Below are 23484 nucleotides of genomic sequence, written 5' to 3' on the forward strand. Positions count from 1 at the left end.
TCCACGACGCTTCCAAAACCAATGTGCCTCTACTTTTCCAAGTCCAACATTGTCTACGTTACTGAGGATCTACCAATACTCCTCTAGGTGTATCCCACATCGAGCTAATCCAAGATACACTTCATCCACTCTGGCAGTGTTCACCAAGGTTAGAGAATAGCCACGCATCGTGTTATCCAGGATACATTGTTCACACATATCTCAAATATCGAACACTCAAGCGCAAAGGTTCACCAATCTGACAAATCAAGGAACACGCACGGTGTAGAAACCTAAAATTCTCATGTGACCACGACCACCCAAGGTTTCCTCATAAGCATAGCGTTAGAATCTAATCCATCTCATTGTCACCTGTTCCCATAATCCTGAATCATCGAGCACGACATATGGATCCTTATCCCACCTACCTTATGAGAGTTTCGGGTTCGTGTCTCACGATTTCCATATCAGGATCCTACCTTGCATACCAACACTGCCCCACATCTATTAGAAAATATGACTCACGCATTTCAGAATGAGCATGAAGATGCAGCAGCTTCTTCCACCAAAACTGATGTATAGGAATTTTCCCAAAGAAGATCACCACTTCCACTTGTTCGATCAGTCCTTCAATGGGTAAGTACCTACTACTTGGGCTACACCAGAACGAGTCAGAGTGTAGCACCTTATCCATCCCAGTACTGCCCAGGACAGAGTAACTAAAAGATCCAACATCTCTGACCAAACTCCCAAAAGTCTTCCATTCAATCGTTTCTCCATCCATGTATGCTACTGACACCATGATCGAGCAACAAATTTATAAGTTGAGCTTTATCAAAGAATTTACTTACTCCATTCCTACTCAGTCGCTACGTGAATTTCCTCCACTACAACAAGGATCCAACTTCGTCCAATCGAAATCTTAAAACTCCCAATCATTTCAAACCTTACCACGACAGTTGGGTTGTCCACGATTCCTCGACCAACACTCCCCTTATGGCGGACAATCTCAACGCTCCCTCTACTCAACTGGCTTCGACTGCTTCAGCTCGAGTCGTTTCGGATCTTACGCATCCTCGTAGTGGCTCTACCACGATCTTATCTATCGCATATACAGTCAGTAAGCTGGCCAGGCTCAACGAACGAATACTACGATAGTAAAATTCGGGCTAGCAACACACACATGTGAGGGAGAAGATAATTGCTAGTGATGTCTCATGGCAGGGACAAGAATCGACCTGCTCTGATACCAACTGTAACACCCCATACATATATGTCTAGAATAATATGTAGTGATGCTATAAATGGTACAAGAAACATACATAAGCGTTAAAGACAAGAAATTAAAATCGTATACAATTCAAGTTTCCAACTAAGATGTATACAATCGGCTTGTCTTCAACAATACACAGCGGAAAGATAACGTCTGACGAGGTCTTCCTGCCATTTGCTTGTCCATAGTCTTCAAAGCAATCCTTCAAGCAATCAGTTTACTTCTAACCTGTTCCTGAAAAAAATTAATATGATTGGGGTGAGATTACTAAATCTCAGTGAGTTCCCCTATCTTACGGGTTCGCTCGGTTCTACAAGGTTCATGCAATCAAATGGATTCACCGAGAATCCGGGTTTTCCTCACGGCTGGGTACAAGTACAAACAAGGTAACACCACCATTGGAAGTCCCATAACTATCTAATGAGGCAACAATAACAAGCACAAGCCAAGTACAAACAGATATGCAGACCCGTACCCATGTACGAGGAATCCAGGAGTAAGTTTACTTGCCTGCTACATAGACTACGCATCCGCACCCTCGATGAGTTACGTCTCATGCCTAATTGTCGAGAGACTTGTACATGCACATCGCAAGTGAAACGAATAATCCTATGTGGTTTATCCGCAACGAGTTACAGCGGTGATTTGCCTACCTGGCATCACAGCCCCGTCAATCACTATACGCAGATGTGATCGCTACAATGTATAAAACGCCATCACGACTACATGAGCTCACCGGGTGAAAGCCTAGTAATATTGTCTACGTGACATCACTAGAGGTGAGTTTACTGAGAAGTGCATCCTATATGGTACCACTACCTCCCCATACCAAGCACGTAGATGTTTACCTGCTAGAGGAACGCCATAGAAGACCCTCTCAGCGCATCGCAATGGTAGCTCAGGTGCGTAAGACATACCAAGATCACACAACAAGGTATCCCAGACCACACAGCAAGGCACGAACTAAAGATCACACAACAATAGTCGTGGTCTTAAGCGATTTACCATCTATTAGCCAGGCCTACTCCGATTCAAGCATATATCAATCACATCATCCAGCTACACAGGCAAACAACTTCCAAATGTTCAACCGGAACAATGGAAAGCATACTATGATCATCATATAATACAGTGTAAGCCATCACAAAGGCAATCATATTCGAATGTTCAACAGGAACAAAACGAAATCAGTGATAATAATGCCACAATATAACCCACACAATTTGTATTTCATAACATACAAGCATATCCAAGGGATTTCAGTCATATCATGGTCATATGCAAATAAAACACATATCAGAATGCTAAACAAGTCATAAGAGGCCTTCGGTTTCGATACGAAGCGAAACTGCACTCATAGGGGATAATTATCAATTATGCATCAGACTAGTTCGCTACAGCGAACTTCTGTTCGCTACAGCGAACTCAAAGAGAAGCAAACTTTCTTAAATCCAGGTTAGTTCGCTACAGAGAACTCCCGGCGAAGCCCCGATTCGCTACAGCGAATGAAAGTTCGCTACAACGAATAAATCAATTCAACTCCCAAGTTTATTTGCTACACAGTTCGCTACAGCGAATCATTCGCTACAGCGAATGAAAGTTCGCTGCAGCGAACTCTGCAAAATCAGCGAAATGCAGAAACGCGTTTGGGGTCCCCAAGCCCCAAATTTTTATATGCAGCCACTGATAACTGAATAACAAGATATAGTAAATATACATATACTCATTTAGGATAACATTATACAACCTAATAGTTAGGGTAACATCCTAGTCTAAGTTCAACCCAAGGATAACATTTATTGACATAACTCAAGGCTAAATTGTGCTTATTATAAAACCAAGCAACACCTAATCATGTGCCATAATTTATATCTACTTCAAAATCATGTTATCTAAGCAATATCACATAGAGAACTGAAAGACCTTTCCAACGCTTCTGACGACACTCCGTTTCGAGTTGTAGAACTCAAGTTATGGTCAATTTAGTGAAACACAAAAGTGCAGTCTGCAGACATTCGCTGCAGCGAACACAGAGTTCGCTGTAGCGAACCTGACAGTGCAGAACACGGATTTAAGGTTCTAACAACCATTCTTTGCATCTCAATCCATCCCAAATCAAAACCTAACTTGTATCAACATACCAGGACATGCAAAGACATCAAAAGAACACATTTGTACTAATTGATCAAGCATGCAACAACAATTATCCAAACACTGACACATTCATACATGATCTCACTAACCCGTTCAACATGTAATTGATCCCCATTCCTACCCAAGTTCTATCTAATGGAACTCACCTTGGTTAAATGGAGGTTAATAGGATGCTCTTGTTGCCATTGGACTCTTCTCGATGTCAAAACTTCACCTCTAATATGAACAAACCCGTAACCCCCTTGTACTCATTTTCAGCACCAATCATCAATCTTCAAACTTGTTTATCTCCGTCAATAATTAAGCTATGAGTATGAAATTTATATGTAAACTGAAGAGAATTTCGTGTAGAATCCAAAGCTTCGAGAATTACCTGAATCGGAGCCACGAGCAGAGAGTTACGACACTTTTAGTGGAGGCTGTCTATGGGTTGCGAAAATGGAGAATGAAGATGATGAACATGAGTCTTCCTCTTCTCTCCCATGCTTCTAAGCTCTCTCTTCTTCTTTCCCATTCTGATCCTTTAAGCCAAACAAACCCTTATAATGTTATAATTTCTCTTTGGACCAATTTGCCCTCCAACTAAATGGTATTTACCAAGATGCCATTTGGTTCAATTCCAACCAAATCCTTAATGTCACAACTAATCCTTCTTAGTATACAAATATACATGCTTAGGAAATATGGGATATTACAGATGATGTCCGGATGATCCGACGATTATAAATCTTATTAAATCAGGTTGGATTTGTTAATTTTAAATTGCTTATTATAAAATGACGAGTGATATATTTGAATTGAAAGATAGTATTATTTTCCATTAAATCATATAAATTATTGATATGATATAGATTTGGCTAAATACCCTTTTTCGTCCCTTATCTTTAGCTCGGGGTCCAGTTTCGTCCCTTAATTTTAAAAAAGTGCAAATTGATCCCTTAACTGTTTAAAACGGCGCACGTTTGTCCTTCCGCTCCCACCCGTTAGTTGTGTTATTTATTTATTTTCCACATAGGCAATTGTTTATCCACGTGTCTAACTCTTTTTAAGTACATTCTAAGCATGCTTCAAACCCTAAAAAACAAAACGTTAGAGTTGCAGAAGTGAAGAAGAGAAAAACTCGAGCAACTATGTGTGCATGCGACGCTCAACAAAGATTCGAGTCAAGATTCACGTTTCGGTTCTCCTTTGCTCTCAGGTATGTCAGTTCATTATTTTTCGTTCCTGTTCTTCTGATTTGTGCTGTTAGGGTGATAGTAAAATTATGGGTTTGATAACATTTGGGGATTTTCACAATGTTTGTTATTTAGGGTTTGTATCACTCGATTCTTATTCAGTTTAGGGTTTTTATGATTTAGGTGTAATGGAGGAGTATCTTGAACTAACCATTTATCATAGTGGTCAATTCGTTGATGATGACCATAGTGTGTATGAAGAAGGAGCGATTTCTAACTTGAGAATAGATGCTGACACTTGGGGATATTTTGAGTTTGTTGGTGTGCTTAAGGATTTAGGATATAGGGAATTCGAGAAAATCTGGTACAAAGTCCCCTCATTATTAGGCATGTCTAAATTGGTTGATGACAAAGGAGCACTAGGAATAATTGATATTTATAGGGTGCATAAAAAATGTGACATCTATATTCAACACACGACAGCTGAGCCAGAATACTGACAGTTTCTTATAGAAGAGGTTACTAATGCTGTGGGTGAAACTGTTGAAGAAAAGGTTCATGTGGGAGGTGGTGAAACTGATGTGAGGGAAACTGTTGTAGAGGAGGTTAATGTGGGGAGGGGGGATGAAACTGTGAGGGGGGATAATGTTGATGAAGATGTTAATGTGGGGGGGGGTGAAACTGTTATGGGAGATAATGTTGAAGAAGAGGTTAATGTGGGGGATACTGTTGAAGAAGAGGTTCATGTGGGGGATACTATTGAAGAAGAGGATCATGTGGGGGATACTGTTGAAGAAGAGGATCATGTGGGAACTTATGAGGTGCATGCTGAAAGTAGTAATGATGAAAGCAGTAATGATAGTGAGGATGAGAATTATGATAGTGCAATGGAAGTAGCTTTTGATGATTCATCTGATGGTTTGGATGATTTAGAGGAAGAAGACTTGGCAGATCTAACTGAAAACATACATATTGCTGAGGAGGATCAAGGCAGTGGTATTAGAGATAAGTGTGAACAAGACAAAGGTGATAATGAGAGTGAGGAATTAGTAAGTGGTTGTGATAGTGATGAGAGCAGTGGTGCTGTTAGAAGAAAGAGATACCCAATGTTTAAATTGCAAAATAATATGGCAGATTTTAAATGGGAAGTAGGTGTTTATTTCAGTTCAAGAGAGGATTTCAAGGAAGCCATTTCAACTTACGTTGTACAAAGTGGTAGAAATATGAGATTCACTAAGAATGAAAAAGTGAGGGTTAGGGTTAGATGCAAGCATGGTTGTGCATGGGAAGCTTATTGTGCAAAAATACCAAATGAAGAGTCATGGCAATTAAGGAAAGTAGTTGACAAGCATGACTGTAGTAGAGACTATAATGTGAAGATGATGACTACCAAGTGGCTTAGCAAGAGGCTTTAAAACTCTTTGAAAAACAATCCAAGGTTAAGGATAAAGGATATAAAGGCTAAGGCTCAAAAGAAATGGAATGTGGGTGTCAACAAGACCAAGGCTATAAGGGCAAGAGTTCAGGCTAGAGATATGGTTGATGGCTCTTTTTTGGGAGACCATGCAAGAATCCAAGACTATTGTCATGAGCTGCTTAGGGCAAACCCAAGATCCACTGTGAAGCTCAACCTTGATTCTGTTCCAGAAGGTACAGAAGACCAAAGACCATATTTCAGGAGAGTTTATATATGTTTTGCAGCATGTAAGCAAAGTTTTAAACTGTCTAGACATGTCATAGGGCTGGATGGTTGTTTCTTGAAGGGATTATGTGGTGGGCAGATCCTGGCAGCAATTGGAAGGGATCCAAATGATCAAATGCTACCAGTTGCATTTGCTGTTGTAGAAGGAGAGAATAGGAATAGTTGGACTTGGTTTTTGTAACTATTGATTGATGACCTAGGAGGCAGAGAAGAGTGTCTGACTTACACATTCATCTCAGACCAACAAAAGGTGTGTACGTCTGAATTAAACATGATTATTACTTATTGTTTGCATAGCTGTAATGTGACTTATTGTTTGCATAACTGTAATGTGTCTTTTGCAGGGTCTGCTCCCAGCTATGGATGAGCTTTTGCCAAATGTTGAGCAAAGGTTTTGTGTCAGACACTTGTACAACAACTTCAGAAAAAGATTTCCAGGGAAGGTCTACAAAGAGTTAATTTGGAAGGTTGCAAAATCAACATATGTCCAGGCATTTGAAAGAGAAATGAGGGAAATTAAGCAATTGAATAATGATGCTTTTGTCAACATGATGAAGACACCTCCCAGATGCTGGAGTAGGGCATTCTTCAAGACAACTAACAAATGTGACTGCGTGCTTAACAACATGTCAGAATCATTCAATAGTGTAATCCTTGATTCCATGTCAAAGACTTTAGTCAGTATGCTGGAAGATATTAGAATTTATTGTATGGAGAGGTGGGCAACAAATAGGATGAGGTTCCAAAAGCTGAGTGATGATGCAGTACTACCAAACATCATAAAGAAAGTTGAGAAAACTAGTTGTTTCACCAACTCATGGATTGTTAGGTAAACCAGCTGCAATTTTATTTGAGAATACTAGTTGTTTCATTTTATTTGAGCCTTTGCAATTTTGTTAATATCTGGTACACATATTTAATGTAGGATGTCAGATGAACATTACTTTGAAGTTAAAAATGTTGAAAATCAAGCTGATATGTTAGCTGTCAACTTGAAAGACCACATATGTTCTTGTAGAAAGTGGGAACTTACTGGATTGCCATGTGTTCATGCCCTAGCATGTATGAAAAGTAGAAACTTTAAGTATGAAGATTACATCCCTGAGTGTTTTAGAAAGAGTAGGTACATTGCAGTATACAAGTCTGTGCTTTATCCTGTTAATGGTTCCAATTTATGGGTAAAAACACCATATCCCGATGTTAGGCCTCCAAAGCATAGAAGGATGCCAGGTAGACCTAAAAAGAAGAGAAATCGTGAACAAGGTGAGATTGATGGCACAGATAGAAAAATAAGGAGAACAAGGTTGATTGTTAGATGTAGTAGGTGTGAGAAGTCTGGTCATAACAAAAAAACTTGTAAAGTACTAGGGCCTGATGTTGACACTTCTCAAGTGACTCAGAGTGGAACTTCTTAACAAGCTGCACCAAGGTCTGATGTTGGCAATTCTCAAGTGACTGCTGCTCAACAAGCTTCTCAAGTGACTGCTACTCAATAAGCTTCTCAAGTGAGTGCTACTCAACAAGCTTCTCAAGTGACTCAGAGTTCTCAAGTGACTGCACCAAGATAAGCTAAAGCTTCAAAAGGAAAGGCCCCTCAACAACCAGCTGCTCAGAGTTCTCAAGCTTCCAAAGGAAAGGTTGCTCAATAACCAACTGCTGCTGCACAGTCAAAGAAGCTGGGTGTCAAAAAGACAACAACTCCATGGGTGCCACCTGAACCTGCCACCAGATTAAGTGCAACAAAAAATGACATTGGTCCAACAACTAGGAGGACTACCCCTACAAAAAGATCCAAGAAAAATGTTTAGCCTGTCACATTTAGTTTAATTTGTCTTTGTTGGTTTTATGTCATATGTTTAATGGATTACTTTTGGTATTCTGATGTACTATTATGAACCACTTTTGGTAATGTGGAACCACTTTTGGGTTACAGTACAATGTGGAACCACTTTTGGTAATTATGAACCACTTCTAGTTTGTGTATTCTGATGTAATATTATGAACCAATTATTAATGTAATGTTTTTACAGTATTGTGTTATATTGTTGTGATAATTCAACTTAACTAAGGCATATTGTGATACATTCAACTGGTACAATAACAAGGAATTGGATACATTGAACTGGTACATGTTGTCTTATAATAACAAGGCGTTGGATGCACTCAACTTGTACAATAAAAAAGCATAATTCATTACATGAAAAACCATGGTACATTCACACTTGTACAATAACAAGTTATTATTCATTACATGAAAAACCACAGACCTATGAACACTATAAAAAGCATCATAATCCAAAAATTTTCCAGTTTGATCATCTTGTTCAACTGCCTCCTATTTTCATATATCTCTTTCCTTATTTCTTCACTTGACAGCTTTATTTTGTTAACATCCATATGCAATTCTTCAAATTTCTTATCAAGCTTTTCCAACCTAGACATCAAATATTTTCCCTTAGTATCTTCACTCTCCTCATAAAACCATTAGAAGAAGCCACACCCAGGTTGCCCTTGTCCCTGCATTTTAGGGTTCCTTCCTTCATCAGTTTGAATGACGAAAAAAATTCAAGGAAAATCTAAATTATAAACATACCTTATAATGAGGACATCCCCATAAATGTTTCCCAGAACTCTTAGCTTTCGTCGCCCTTCTTAGAATTGCCTTATCTCCAAAGTGGCAAACCGGTTTCCAATTCAAACTTTCATGACAGCTTTGTATCATAGATGAAGAACCACTAGAAGATTTCATGGAGAAGGATGAAGAAAATCCGTTCGTGACTAAACCCTAGCCCCCAATTTTGCAGAAATCGTTTCACAAAAATATGACCATGGAAGGCGCTGAAGAACTATAAATATCCAACTCATAAATATCCAACTCATCATGCCACGCAAGCTTAATTAAACGGCCGTTTACACAAAATAGACGAAAGGACTTACGTGCGCCGTTTTAAAAAGTTAAGGGATCTATTTGCACTTTTTTAAAATTAAGGGACGAAATTGGACCCCGAGCTAAAGATAAGGGACGAAAAAGGGTATTTAGCCTATAGATTTTTTTGATTTGTTACTGGTCACATTCTAAACTCAGCATTTTACACATATACCCCACAAAAATAAACAGGATTCTTAAAAAAACAATAAAGAGGATGGGTGTCTTCGTGTAGGGTTTAGATATCCGGCTCAGAATTGTGTTTTGCATAATGTCGATGGAACTCCATACTAAATTGCTCGACGTCACACCACATCCACCGAATAGCTACGATGAAAGAGGGAAGCAGCTAAAATCGAACCTGGACTTGAATCAAAATCAAAATTGGAGTCTGAATCGGAGCTGGAGTCAGCATCAGATTTAGAACTAGAACTATTCCCAAAATGGGATTATAGAAACCATTTAAAGATCTGATTTATGAAGACTTCTCAAGCCGGTATGACGATGATCCTCGACCTTATATTTTTGGTTGTGCGCGCTTCTCAATTAAATATTAATAATAATGAGTAAAAAGGTCCATTATATCGGACACCAATGCCCTTCCCCATTATATCGGTGCATATACTATATTGTATTATATATAATATATAATTAGAGCATGAATATCAATAAATTTTTACCGTTCTTTCACATATTCTTAAGTAACCATTTTAGAAAATTATGGATAATTTGCTTGTGTAGCGTGCTTTAGTTTGCAAGCGTCTTTCTGCACAACGCTCCTACACTTAAAGTGGGATAAAAATATTAATATAACATTAAATTTGAGGTATAGTGCAGTGTTTAATAGAACCTATTATAAATTTTTTTATAGATTATATGAATATTTAAAAAATACTGCACAATGCTCATACACTTAAAGTGGGATAAATATTAATATAAAATTAAAGTTGAGGTATAGTGCAGTGTTTAATAGAACCTATTATAAACTTTTTATAGTTATATGAATATTTAAAAAATACTGCATAATGCTCCTACACTTAAAATGGGGTAAAAATAATAATATAAAATTAAATTTGAGGTATAATGCACTGTTTAATAGAACCTATTATATTTTTTTTATAGATTATATGAATATTTAAAAAATAGAAAGGAGTTGTTTAAATAATTGAAAAGTAAAATAATAGAAAATATTTATTGAGTCTAGGGATGACAACGGGTCGGTTGCGGGTTTCACACTACCCAAACCCGCACCTGAAATAGACACTGAATCCGAACTCAAACTCAAATGCTGTTCGGGTGGCAAACTAACACCCCATATCCGTTTGATTCAGATTTTTCATCCAAACTCGAACTCGAACTCAAATCCAATCAACTCAAACTTTCACACGTTAACTCGGGTTCAGATTCAGGTGCGGGTCTGCATGCCATCCTAATTGAGTCCAAGAATTCAAATGGGTTCTTTAGATATGGGTGGTCTTATGTTTTGATTGGTTATGGGTCACGTTCCAAACTCAGCTTGTTACACCTCTACCCGAAAAAAAAATAAAAAATAAGGATGGTTTAAAAGAGTGTACGTTTAGGGTTTAGATATCTGAATTGCAGAATGTCAATGGATACCGACTTGCTCGGCGTCATGCCTCCACCGGAAAGTTGCGATGGAAGAGGGAAGCGGTTGAAATTGGAACCGGAACTGAAATTGACATCGGAACCTGAAATTCCATCGGAAAGCTGCGATGAAAGAGGGAAGCGGCTGAAATCGGAATCCGAACTTGAATCGGAATCAGAATCGGAGTCTGAATCGGAGCTGGAGTCGGCATCCGATTCGGAACCGGAGCCATTTCCAAAATGGGATTATAGAACGAAACCATTTAAAGATCTGGTTTATGAAGACTTCTCAAGCCGTTATGACGATCACCCTCAACCTTATATTTTTGGGTGCGCGCGCTTTGTTTATAGGAATAAGGCTCAGATTAAGATAGACGAGGAAGAAGCTAAGGCACTTGCCGACTATTTACGAGACTCTGCTAACATAAGTCCCTTCGATGCTATCCCTGTTCCACCCTTAGCAAATAAATGTGGCAATAACTTTCCCAGACCCATTACTACTACCATGACTGATGATTGTCGCGATCTTCTCATTCAACTCTCCAAGCTTGCTTTGATAAAGTTCAATGATGAAAACAATCAGGTTATAAACTACTTAACCACCATCAAAAACATATATATGTTTATTCATTCGTTGACTTATTTGTTATTCTACTCTTGTTTTATTTAGGTTTCAAAGTACCAGTTTCATAACATTGTCAAAGCAACCTGTTGTCGTATACCTCTTACTACTTATTACATTACCTTTGAAGCAACAAAAGATGCTGCTACCCATGTTTTTGAAGCAACAAAAGATGCTGCTACCCATGTTGATCCTGTCAACATTACAACTTTCCAGGCCCATGTCTGGAGCCCACTTGCTTCAAAGGGACCACCCGTCGTCCGATCTTGTTCTATTAAAAACTAACTAACTCATGCACCATGGTAATAATAATGTTTCTTTAGTATTTATGCATGCTTTTATTTTATATTATATAGGGGGTAATCAATTTTCTTAGAAACTTCTAATTGGCCCTATGAGTTTGTATTCATTCTGGGGGTTAAAATTTGAGTAGACTACTAGCATAAGTTCCACAGAGAGTAGAGTATGATGATAGAGACATCAATTTATTCAGTTTCATAATTGATTTTGGGGGTTATGGATTCCTGTGGAAATGCCCACACAGACCAAATTCTCCCAGGTAACTAGCCCTATTTGAAAATGCATTTCCCAGGTTTATATTTGAAGCTGTTTTTGTTAAATTAAGTTCCACGGCCCCTTTTCCAACTTGACCACTTTACACATTCCCACTAGAATGAAACATAAGCAAACAAAGGTATATGGAAAATTGATCTAATTTTTAACTAGAAACATAAACTTTTCACATACCACTTTTGCTTATATTTCATTCCAGAGGGACTATCTTTTTTCATAACTTGGCAATTGATAGAAAATAAGGGATTTGCAGAGGAAATAGAGTATTCCTACTGCCACAGGGCACAACTGGTATTGAGAGCGTGGGCCTTCCGTTCTAACAACATAACTAAATCCAAGATTTCACCATGATAGATCCACTACTCTTTTATTACAACTGATGCAACAGAAAAGGTTATCCCCTCCCTTCTAGAAACTGCCACCTCATCAATGATCTCACACTCCTCTTGTTGGCTTTCCTCTATGCCTATAAACCCTCCAGGTCTCTGGCCTCCACATGATGCACCAAAGGCTCACTAGTCCCAATAACCTCTTTCTGGGTCCTAGGAACTCCTTGATTGAAAACATTGGTTTATATTCTGTTGTGGCGTGTGTAAGGTAGCTTCACTTTTCATGTTCAACTGGATTTTATTCGACATCAATTTGTTCAGTTTTTTAGGGATGGTTGGGCTCTTTTTTAACAAACGGGAAGCCATTCTTCCATTCCATTGAATTTGGTTTGGTATTTCGTTTATCTTTTCCTATCACTTTGAATTTGCTTCTACAAGTTTTCTAATTTTGTGATCTAGATCTAGTGGGGTAAGGCCGGTTAATTTTATCCATCTTGAAGTTTGGAATCATAATTTCTGCATTTCAACTCTTGCTAGCAGTCAAATGCAAGTTTCAGAATCCACCTTTAACAAGTCACAATATTATCATATCCTTGAGTTTACCCCCTTAGTCATCTTGGGGGCTAGTCTTGTTTATATGACTGGGCCTAATAATAAATTTTTTCTTAAGCCACGTGAACTTCATACAATAAAACAGCTCTAAAATTGTTAGGAGTGTATCCAAATAGCAACTAAAAATTATTAGTAACAAACTCTATTTTATCATGCATCTCAACTCTATTTACTGGTACAAGACATAAACTGAATTGCTACACTTGTTTTAGACATGCATCTTTTCATCATGGGGCCATGTTGTTACTTGGACTCATAGTTTATTTAGCCTTTGTTTTTATGTTCTATGAGTATATTTTAAGGGTAAAATAACTTGTTTATATTTCTAGTCCCTACTGTTATAGTTTTTATGGGATGGCCATTGCTACTCCATAGCTATGCGAGGAGTTGCCCCTGCCCTTGCCCTGATTCGTTGTTTCTTTTGCAGGAAATCATGTCCATTGCAGTGCATCCACCTTCTCTTGAAGCCCGTTTTGGTTGTCTTATACAGTTATACCAGACGTGGGTGAAAGCTGGGACAAGTTTTTGTGTAATTTAAACTGCTGGTGTTTCTGTAGACAGTATATTGTGCTAGAAAATCTTTAGGATTTTTTTTTACTTTATAGGTTGCTTTTGTAATTTCACGGCATCTACATTTATGTCACTTATTGGTACAATCGGACTAGCATTCCCAACATTTGATACGAATATGCATGAACATGTTAAAATTTTATAGACTACTATGAATTGCTTTAAGTTGAAAGGAGACACGCAGGATTCTAATATTTGGAATGGTGAGCTTCAGAGGCATTTTGTTTCCGACTTAGAGGTATGTAATATATTAATGATGGGTATTACTTTATCCATCCCATATTACACACCCAATGCTTTCGTGAGCGAATCATCTTATTTTGCTCAAAATTGTGTTTGGAGATGCATTTCTATAATAATTATTTCAAAACTTCGTGTTTATACTCCATAAGTTTTATGGAGATGTATCTCCGGATTGGTTTTAGAAAATTTTGAAGATTTGTTTTTATTTTTGTGAAAAAGATTTTGTAGAAAATTTACAACTGGAAGATTAGATTTGCGTGAAGAGTGAAAGCCCATACTACAAGAATCTATTTATAAAGACTCTCAAGACCTAAAAATTGATGAGAAGAAGCCATGTGCATGGTATAAGGGTTTTGGGTTTGAGAATTTCTTTCCTGACCCCAACGAAATTCCAAACTTGCCCCTTCTTCGGAGATGTATCTCCGAAAACACCAATTTTTTGGTGTTTTCGGAAATGCATCTCCGAAATGCATGAAAATTCAAAATATACGTTGGTTTTAACAATCAGGTATTATTTCGGAAGTATATTTCCGAAACAATCTCAAACGCTCTCTGAAACTTCCATCAATATTAATCCATTTTTCGTCTCAAAATCAAGTTTCAAACGGTTGATCACATTAAAGGGAGCATAGAAAGCTACAATTTGAGGTAAACATCACTTATTTTATCCCCTATTTCACTACATTGTTGTTGATTCAAGAGATGAAAACTCCGTCAGTTCGGAAGTTCATTTCCGAAATAAGTCACCTAACAAATTTCGGAAATGTACTTCCGAAATAATGTTTGGCAGAATTAAAAAAACAGTTTTGACCATTTTAGCATATTTTTGCATATGTCAGGTATGGTTCATCCGGACAACATTGTCGCCGATGACGTAGTAGTTCCGAAAGATGTCAACGTTAATAATGAGCCGGTTAACGATGTTAAATCCATGATCGGTGCGGTGGATGTACGACAACACTTTACAAATGATAGGAGCTTCGCTTGTCGTGAACAATTGCTTGATTGGGTTCGTAGAGAAGCTAGTAAACTTGGATTTGACTTTGTTATATTAAGGTCCGACAATGGAAATAGTAGACGGAAAGCTTTTGTCGTTTTGAATTGCGAGAGGGGTGAGAGGTATGTACCAACAAACGGGTGTTAAAACACAAAGACACGGGATCGAGAAAGTGTGGGTGTCCGTTTAAGTTGCGCATGACTCGGAGGATTGATGATTTGTGGCGTTTAAGCGTCATTTGTGGAATTCATAATCATGCCTTGGAAGCCAAGCTACATGGGCATCCAATGGCGTGTCTGTTGTCCCGCGAAGAGAAGAATGTTATTTCGGATTTATCGATAATCAAAGTGGCACCGAGAAACATACTTGCCGATTTGAAGCGAAAAAAACTGGATAGTGTTTCAAATATCAAGCGAGTATACAATGAACGACACAATCTTAAAGTCTTGAAAATGGGCCCGAGGTCGGAAATGCAACAACTTTTGAAACTATTAGGCGATAACCAATACGTTTCAAGCTTCCAAACGTGTGAGGACAAAGTTACGGTGCGTGACATTTTTTGGACTCATCCCGGAAGTATCAAATTGTTCAACACATTTCCAACCATTCTTGTGATGGATTCGACGTACAAGACCAACAAGTATAGGCTTCCGCTTCTAGAGATTGTCGGTGTGACCTCGACGGACAAGACATTTTCGGTTGGATTTTCTTTTTTGGAATATGAAAAAGAAGATAAATTTACATGGGCTTTGGGAATATGCAAGTCTTTGTTGGTTGATCAAAAGAATATGTCAAGTGTCATTGTTACCGACCGAGACAATGCTTTGATGAATGCGGTCGATACCGTCTTCCCGACATCGACCGCATTACTTTGCCGATATCACATAACGTGCAATGTGAGAAGTAAGCTCAAACCCGCGGTTGGCACGAAAGATAGACCAGATGAAAACGATAAAGTCATCAAAGCCGGTGTTGTGGTGGATAAGATTATGGCCGCATGGAGGGAGATTTTAGATGCACGTTCCGAAGAATTGTATACCGAGAAATTGGTACACTTTAGGTCTTTGTGTGTTTCTATTAAGACTTTTTGTCATTATGTCGAATCCACTATCCTTGACAAAGTAAAGGAAAACGTTGTTTGTGCATGGACAGATAGAGTAAGACATCTTGGTTGCACTACAACTAACCGAGTTGAATCCGCACATGCGGCGTTGAAGAGATGGTTGGGTGATAGCAAGGGGGATTTGTGTCGGGGATGGGACACCGTGAACCAAATTGTCGAAAATCGACACAATGAAATTCAAACATCTTTCGGTCAGAGCAAGACGGTTATGGAACACCGTTTTAAGGGCCAAAATCTATTCTCGCAATTGATTTACAACATATCCCGTTCGGGATTGAATTTTATGTTTCATGAGGCGAAGCGGGCGGAGACAACGAGTCCGGATAGTTCTAAATGCGGGTGCACAATTAGAAAAACATTTGGGCTTCCATGTGCTTGTATACTTTCTAAAAATATGAAGTTGAATTCACCGGTACGCATGGATGAAGTAATTGACCATTGGAAAAAGCTCCGTTTTGATGATTTTGAGCCGCTGAAAGAAAATGATTCCAAAATCACCATCTCCGACGAGTTGGAAGTGATAATGGATAAGTTTTCTAAAGCGGATGACACCATGAAAATGCACATAAAAGAACAATTGCGAAAAATTGCATTTCCGGAGACCACCAATTTGAAACCGCCATCTCAACCGGTAAAAACCAAAGGTGTGCCAAAAAAGCCGAAAAATACCCAAGATGACACATCAACCAAACGACCTCCTTCCTACTTTGAACATGTTGATCATTGATCCCGGATTCACCCAACACCAAAGTCCAAGTGTAGTGCTAACAAAGGAGTGCGTATTTCGAAGCCGACTCGCACACCTCCGATGAAAAAATCTCCAATGATCTACATTGATGAGATGCCGCTTTTTATGCACAAATATATTGATAACATAGTTGATGTTGGCACCGATGACAATTGTGGATATGGGGCCGTTTTCAGTTTTCTCGGAAAAGGAGAAGAAAATCACACTCTTATTCGACGGGCACTTATTTCGGAGTTGACTTCGCATAGGGACATCTACGGCCGATTCTATGAAAATCAATAAAACTTTGATAAACTTCATGATTCACTTGTTCCATCACTAATCGGTCTCACCCCAGTTTCGAAGTGGATGTTATTCCCCGATATGGGCCATCTAATAGCAAGTGCATACGATCGGGTGTGTCGATTTTACGAGATTTGGATTATGTGAGACATTCTTTCCACTTCATAGTCGACCGCCTTTGGACGCGTAGAGCCGCATCATATGTATCGGGTATCTAAGATCGCGCCAATGTGTGCAAGTTTTTTTGAAACCGGGGTGTCCTATACTGGCTACTTCTTGTCAGTGGACGACACATCATACAAATGAGGCGGAGACTTGGCCGGATCCTTTCATTGAAAGAATGGCGGAGTTTGAAGAAATGATGAAGCAAGAGCGTGAGAAAAATAGAGAGCGGTCGAAGAACATACCGATTTTAGATTTAAGCGCCACCGATTGGTTTGGCGAATTTTAATTTTTACTGGACCGTTTTTGTTTGTAATGACCGGTGCGTGTCATTTTTTGTATGTATTATCGTTTAGCATGTAAAATCAAACCGATTCAATACATATATAATATAATTATGTTTAATGTTGTCATTATTTATGTTGTGCCTATCTTGATTTATTATGTGTATTTGTTATGGTCATCTCAAAACAAAATGCAATGCACAAAATCTGATTTTTCACCTCTGTTTCTGCTAATTTTGGAAGTTCATTTCCGAAATATAGTTGTTTTTAGACTTATTTCGGAAGTTCATTTCCGAAACATCCACTGAATGCAAGATAAGGTTTGTTGGGTCATTATTACTCCAATAAGTCTATAAATACAACACAATCTTTTTCATCATCATCACACCACATAACACCAATGACACAAACCTACCCCCACCTAGCATTTGTCTACTTCAATAGTTGCTACCCGATGTCGTTCCAATTCCGCTTCTCGCGCGACACGCCGTTCGCGGAATTGATAACGTCGCTCAACACTCTATTGCAATATCCGGAAAATCGGAAGGTTGTCAAGCTTGAATACCGCTCACCTTCGCTTAACGACGAGGGAGACATTGAGTTCACCCCATTTGAAGTCAAGAACGACGAGGATTTAGCGCTTTTGTGGTCAACTTTCGACCGATTTTCTTCGAAGGGTCCGATCGAGTTGGATGCGAAACTTCAAAGATCGGGGGCCGACGTTATCAAAATGTTGACTCATCCTCACCTACCCGTGTTTAACAATATGTAACTTTAATTTTATGTTATGTGATCTTTGTAATCTTCATTCTTTAAATAAATCGAATCATCGTTGTTTGTTATTTTTTTTCTGTATCAGACATTATTTCGGAAGTACATTTCCGAATTCTTCCAAGGGGGGTGAATTCGGAGATGCACTTCCGAATTCACCTATTATATGGAAAATAACTTTATTTCGGATGTACATTTCCGAAATCAGTTTTTTTCAAAAAAAAGATGTTTTCGAAAGTGCATTTTCGAAACCATATTTTTTTCTCATAAAAGGTGACTTTGGAAATTCATTTCCGAAGTTTAAGGGCATTTTGGGGTTTTCGCCGCGGGTGACCAAAAAGGTAGGGGGTCAGGAAAGAAATTCTCTTGGGTTTTTGTGTGTTCTTTGTTCATTGTGGTCCACTCGATTATGTCTTTGATAATATCAGAGTGAGATTGATTTTTATTGTTCATTGTCAATCACTCATGAGCTTTTAAGCAAGAGTGAATTGTGTGTCAAGTTTCATATTGTTCATTAGTCAAAAGCTTTTAAACAAAACTGATTTTTTCTTGGGAGAGTGTCTTTTATCTTTTGGTTATTATTGAGAGTTTGTTACCGCTTTGTGACTAGTAGTAAATGAGAGGGAGTTCTCATATCTAGGAGTGTCTTAGGTAGAAATTGTATTGATAGTGATTTGGTGAGAAACTTGTAAACAAGTGTTGTTTAAAGTTTCAAAATAATACTATTATAGTGGATTTCCTTCCTGGCTTGGTAGCCCCCAGATGTAGGTGTTGCACTGAACTCAGTAAATAATTATTGATGTTATTTTACTTTCAGCAACCTATTTTATCTACATAATTATTCTTGTTGCTGTTACTGATTTGATTCCAGTGTCATATCATCTAGTTTGACATCTGGTATCTGTGTGCTAGAATTTCAATTGACATCAGAGCTGACACCCTGTTCTGTTTTGGATGAGCTCCAAGGAAGATATTTTTTGGTAAGATATTTTCTGATACTATGGACAAAGAAGGAGTTTTCAACAACATATCACCACTCTTAGATGGCACCAATTATGACTATTGGAAGGCACGTATGGCAGCATTCCTAAAATTTATGGATAACAAAATTTGGATAGTTGGCTTAAAAGGTTGGAACCATCCTGTTGTGAAGGACAAAGATGTGAATGAAACTTTGAAACCAGAAGAGGATTGGTTTAAAGAAGAAGATGAACTTGCTCTTGGAAACTCCAAAACTTTGAATGTCTTATTCAATGGTGTTGACAAAAATATGTTTAGGTTGATAAATATTTGTACTGTGGCTAAAAATGCACGGGAAGTTCTCAAAACCACTCATGAATGGACTTTAAAAGTTAAAATGTCAAGACTCCAGTTTCTCACTACTCAATTTTAGAATCTTAGGATGAATAATGATTAATCCATTCATGATTTCCACGTGAGCATTCTTGATATTTCCAACTCTACATGTGCCTTGGGAGAGGAAATGTCAAAAGAAAAGTTGGTTAGAAAAATTCTCAGGTCTTTACCTAAGAGATTTGGCATGAAGGTGACACGCATAGAAGAAGCCCAAGACATTAGTAGCATCAGAATATATGAACTTGTTGGGTCACTCCAAACATTTGAATTGGCTATTAGTGACAAATATGAAAATAAGAACAAGAGCATATCTTTTGTTTCCAACACTGAAGATGAAAAGGGCTAATGTGAGCTTGATATTGAGGAAGATATGTCAAATTCCATTGTGTTACCTGGGAGAAAATTTAACAAGATATTGAAGAGAATAGACATAAGGGCTAAACCTGATGATAAGAACATTGCACATGACATCAACAAGAATTATGATTTTCAAAGAATAAATAGAACTGAAGAGAAGTTCAATCAAGATAGAGGGATTCAATGTTTTGAATGTTAAGGTTTTGGTACAATTAAGTCTGAATGTCCCACCTTTCTCGAGAAATAAAAGAAGGGTTTTTCTGTTTCTTGGTCTGATGATGATGAATCACAAGTTGAGACTGCTAAGTGTAACACCCATTTTCTAACCCCAAATATATCATACGATCAAACAGAGTAAGCATGCATAAAGGAAAAAGGGCGCCACATGTTGATTTTCACAAAATGAAAATCCCGAAATAACATACATACAACGTCCATAATACCCAAAGATCATATTGTAACACAAATGTAATCTCATGTTATCATACATTATGCATAAACGCTTGCGGAAAACAATTTGAGTTGCTATTAAAGATTTCAATGAATATATCCCATACTATATTCATCTACCAAATTCAAATAATATCAATATCTTTGTTACTTGAAAATCACAATTCTAGGCTACAACGGCCTTCAATTAACATATCCAAATGTTATCACATACATCCAATATTCAACAAAACATAGAAAATAGCAATATTCAAACATGAACATAAGTCTAAGAAAAACCTCCAAGTGTTACATGATCAGAGCATATGACTCACTACCTATTCAAAACGAAACCTCGGAGCTCTCCGGCTAAGCCACGAATCAAGCAACTACTCTTCTGAACCTGCATGTTACCAACCAAGGGTAACATTCAAACAGAAGGGTGAGAATTCAAATTCTCAATAGAAAATATAATAATGGGAAATGCAACATAAGTAAGCATACATTTCATAATTCTTCACTTTTCTCAAAACATGCATTTATCTCCAATATAAAGTTAACATGTTCAATACAATTAAGCATCACAATCAAATTCACAACCTTATATATTGACGATTTACATATATACACATATATCACTCATATATATATATATATATATATATATATATATATATATATATATATATATATATATATATATATACTTCACATTTCACATCAAATATGTATTAATCACATATATCTCATTCTCATCACATTCACTAATTCATATCAAATGATTCATCATTCCACATATATGCATATCAATCAAATTCACACCCACACATTCATACCACATAATCACACATAACAACATTTCACACCGACACGTGCGACTCAAGTTTGACTCTATGCGATATGCATGTGGATCCCTCCGTTATCATTTCCGGTCATGCCGATTGTCATTCTCTCTAGACTAGATAACCACCTCAAAGCCCCATACTCGTTAAGATTTAAAACCCCATACTCGTTAGGTTTGGGACAAGTAAATAACCTTCGCGAGATTACCTAACAGTGCCACTTTCAAAGACTCATGCTTGTGTACATGTGCAACAAAACAAGACTCATGCATTTAAGACGATCTCTCTATCTCTTAAACTACACAATCACATCTTTCCAACTTTGCACAACATTACACAACATGACATTCCACCAATATAAAACATCAATTAGCATTTAGCAATCAATCACATAATTCACGGTTATCATATCACATAAGGCATCCATGAACATTGATCATGCACAATTCATCCATAACATACACATATAGGTAAATGTTATTGCCAATTATCATCATAATTATTCAAACAAGTGCAAATCCATTCTATTCTATCATATATACAATTATTTAAACTTCAATATCCTTCAAACGACACCTAAAAAGGAGTTACGGATCAAAAGTTATGACATTTCAAAGGTTGGAAAATTTTGCATACAGCAGGGTCCGCTCAGCGGACCACCAGCGGAGTTAGGGAGAAACTTCCATTTTCGCAGCTCTGCTTAGCAGGGCCTGTTGGAGCGGTAAAGCGGAAAGCAACAAAATTTTTGTAAGTATTACTCCGGGAAAAATTATCGTCTCCACAGGGATTAGTGATATCGAATCGTCGTTCAACAGTTTCCAAAGTTATGAGTTTAGATTAAATTGTTTAAGCATAAAAACGGAAAAGTAAATATCAACACAAAAAGAATTCATTTTTTTTAGAAAAAAGAGACTTATCAGGCATTGCATATAATCTACTTCTCACAAACTTAAACTTATCGATCAGTTATACTCAACCTACAATATTCATCAATATCATCAAGCACCGCTCACACCCTGAGTCATTTCTAACCCAAAATAGAGAGAACTACTATATCATCTCGGCGACGATCTCTCAGCCAACCTCAACAACAAAACAGACAACTGTATTGCTCGCTTCGACGATTTCTCAACCAACACAAACAACACAGAGGCATTAAGCTTCGATACCCACAACGAATATTAGCTCCAAAAACTATCTCTAGAATTTAGAACTAATAGATATCCATCCTTAATCAAGATTTGTGAGGTATATATCTATAACAACCCAAATCCAAATATAAAGCAAAAAGATTAAGGAAGACATCAATAATGATTTGTAAAGAAAGCTTTATACAACACCATGATCAACAAATATACATGAGTTCAAAGTAAAATCATATACAAAACCCAACCAAAGAGAAATACACAAAGAAGAATAGAAATGAACCAAAAATCTCCCAATTTGTCAGCTCCGATTGATGATCAATCCACCTCAATCATCCAAATGCAAGCTCCGTAATTGTTTTCTAAGCTAATCTACCTAAAAATGTTTGGTGATGGAGTGGGAGCAAAAAATACCCAAACCATAACCTAAAAAAAATGTGTTTTTGGCCCTTAAAACGAGTTTCTGTCAGCACCGCTTCGCCTGGCGGAAAACGGCTTCGCCCGGCAGCTCAACACAGCAACTTTTTCACTTTTTTGGTCAGCCAGGCTCGCCCGGAGAGCCCAAAATTATACCGGCGAAACACACCAGAAACAACAAAAATTCTGCACTGTTTCGGCCATAACTTGAGAACCGTAACTCCGATTTGCGCCCGGTTTGAAACGTTGGAAAGCTTATTCAAGGCTCTATCTAACTTTGAATAAATATCAATGCTTGAATACCTACAAAAATGAGATGAAAACAATTAAACTCAATGATATTTACACGATAACACAATATATACACTATAACGTAAACTATACCAAATATTGGCTAAAGTTGAGGTTTATTGATGTAAAAAAATTGAAATTAAGCCAATGAGTGCTAATTATTCACACTCAAATTTACAACAATTTAGCACTCATCAAACTCTCCCCAACTTAAACTTGGTTGTCCTCAAACAAGAATTAATCAACTTAAGAAACAAAAGCAACATCCAAGCAACTATCCAACAACAAGTTTTGAAAACGGAAACAAATGTATGGTTCAAGTGAAAAACGGTACACACAAAGAAAAATACTTACCACTAACTACGACGATAACATAAACATGACACAAATGTTAAATACAAAGAACATACCAAACATTCTAAAACAACACTAGTTCACAAATGAATCACACCTAGCACTCAATCATCGATAAATGAAAAACACAAAAGTGGGATATTTTCACTCATCCAACAATCTT

The 23484-nt window shown here is 37.6% G+C and overlaps 2 protein-coding genes across 2 annotated transcripts; both read left to right on the forward strand.

Moving 5' to 3' along the window:
- Positions 1-6116: 6116 nt before the first annotated feature.
- On the forward strand, positions 6117-7698 carry LOC131658154 (uncharacterized). The gene is made up of 3 exons (XM_058927483.1): positions 6117-6419; positions 6628-7112; positions 7209-7698. Exons 1-3 carry the CDS (start codon positions 6117-6119, stop codon positions 7696-7698), a joined length of 1278 nt encoding a protein of 425 aa, XP_058783466.1.
- A 3002-nt stretch (positions 7699-10700) lies between these two features.
- LOC131655867 (uncharacterized) lies at positions 10701-13660 on the forward strand. Its single transcript, XM_058925667.1, has 3 exons — positions 10701-11397; positions 11485-11738; positions 13378-13660. Exons 1-2 carry the CDS (start codon positions 10813-10815, stop codon positions 11719-11721), a joined length of 822 nt encoding a protein of 273 aa, XP_058781650.1. The 5' UTR covers positions 10701-10812; the 3' UTR covers positions 11722-11738; positions 13378-13660.
- The last annotated feature ends 9824 nt before the right edge of the window (positions 13661-23484 follow it).

This window comes from Vicia villosa, linkage group LG3 (assembly GCF_029867415.1).
Source record: "Vicia villosa cultivar HV-30 ecotype Madison, WI linkage group LG3, Vvil1.0, whole genome shotgun sequence".
Lineage (NCBI taxonomy): Eukaryota > Viridiplantae > Streptophyta > Magnoliopsida > Fabales > Fabaceae > Vicia > Vicia villosa.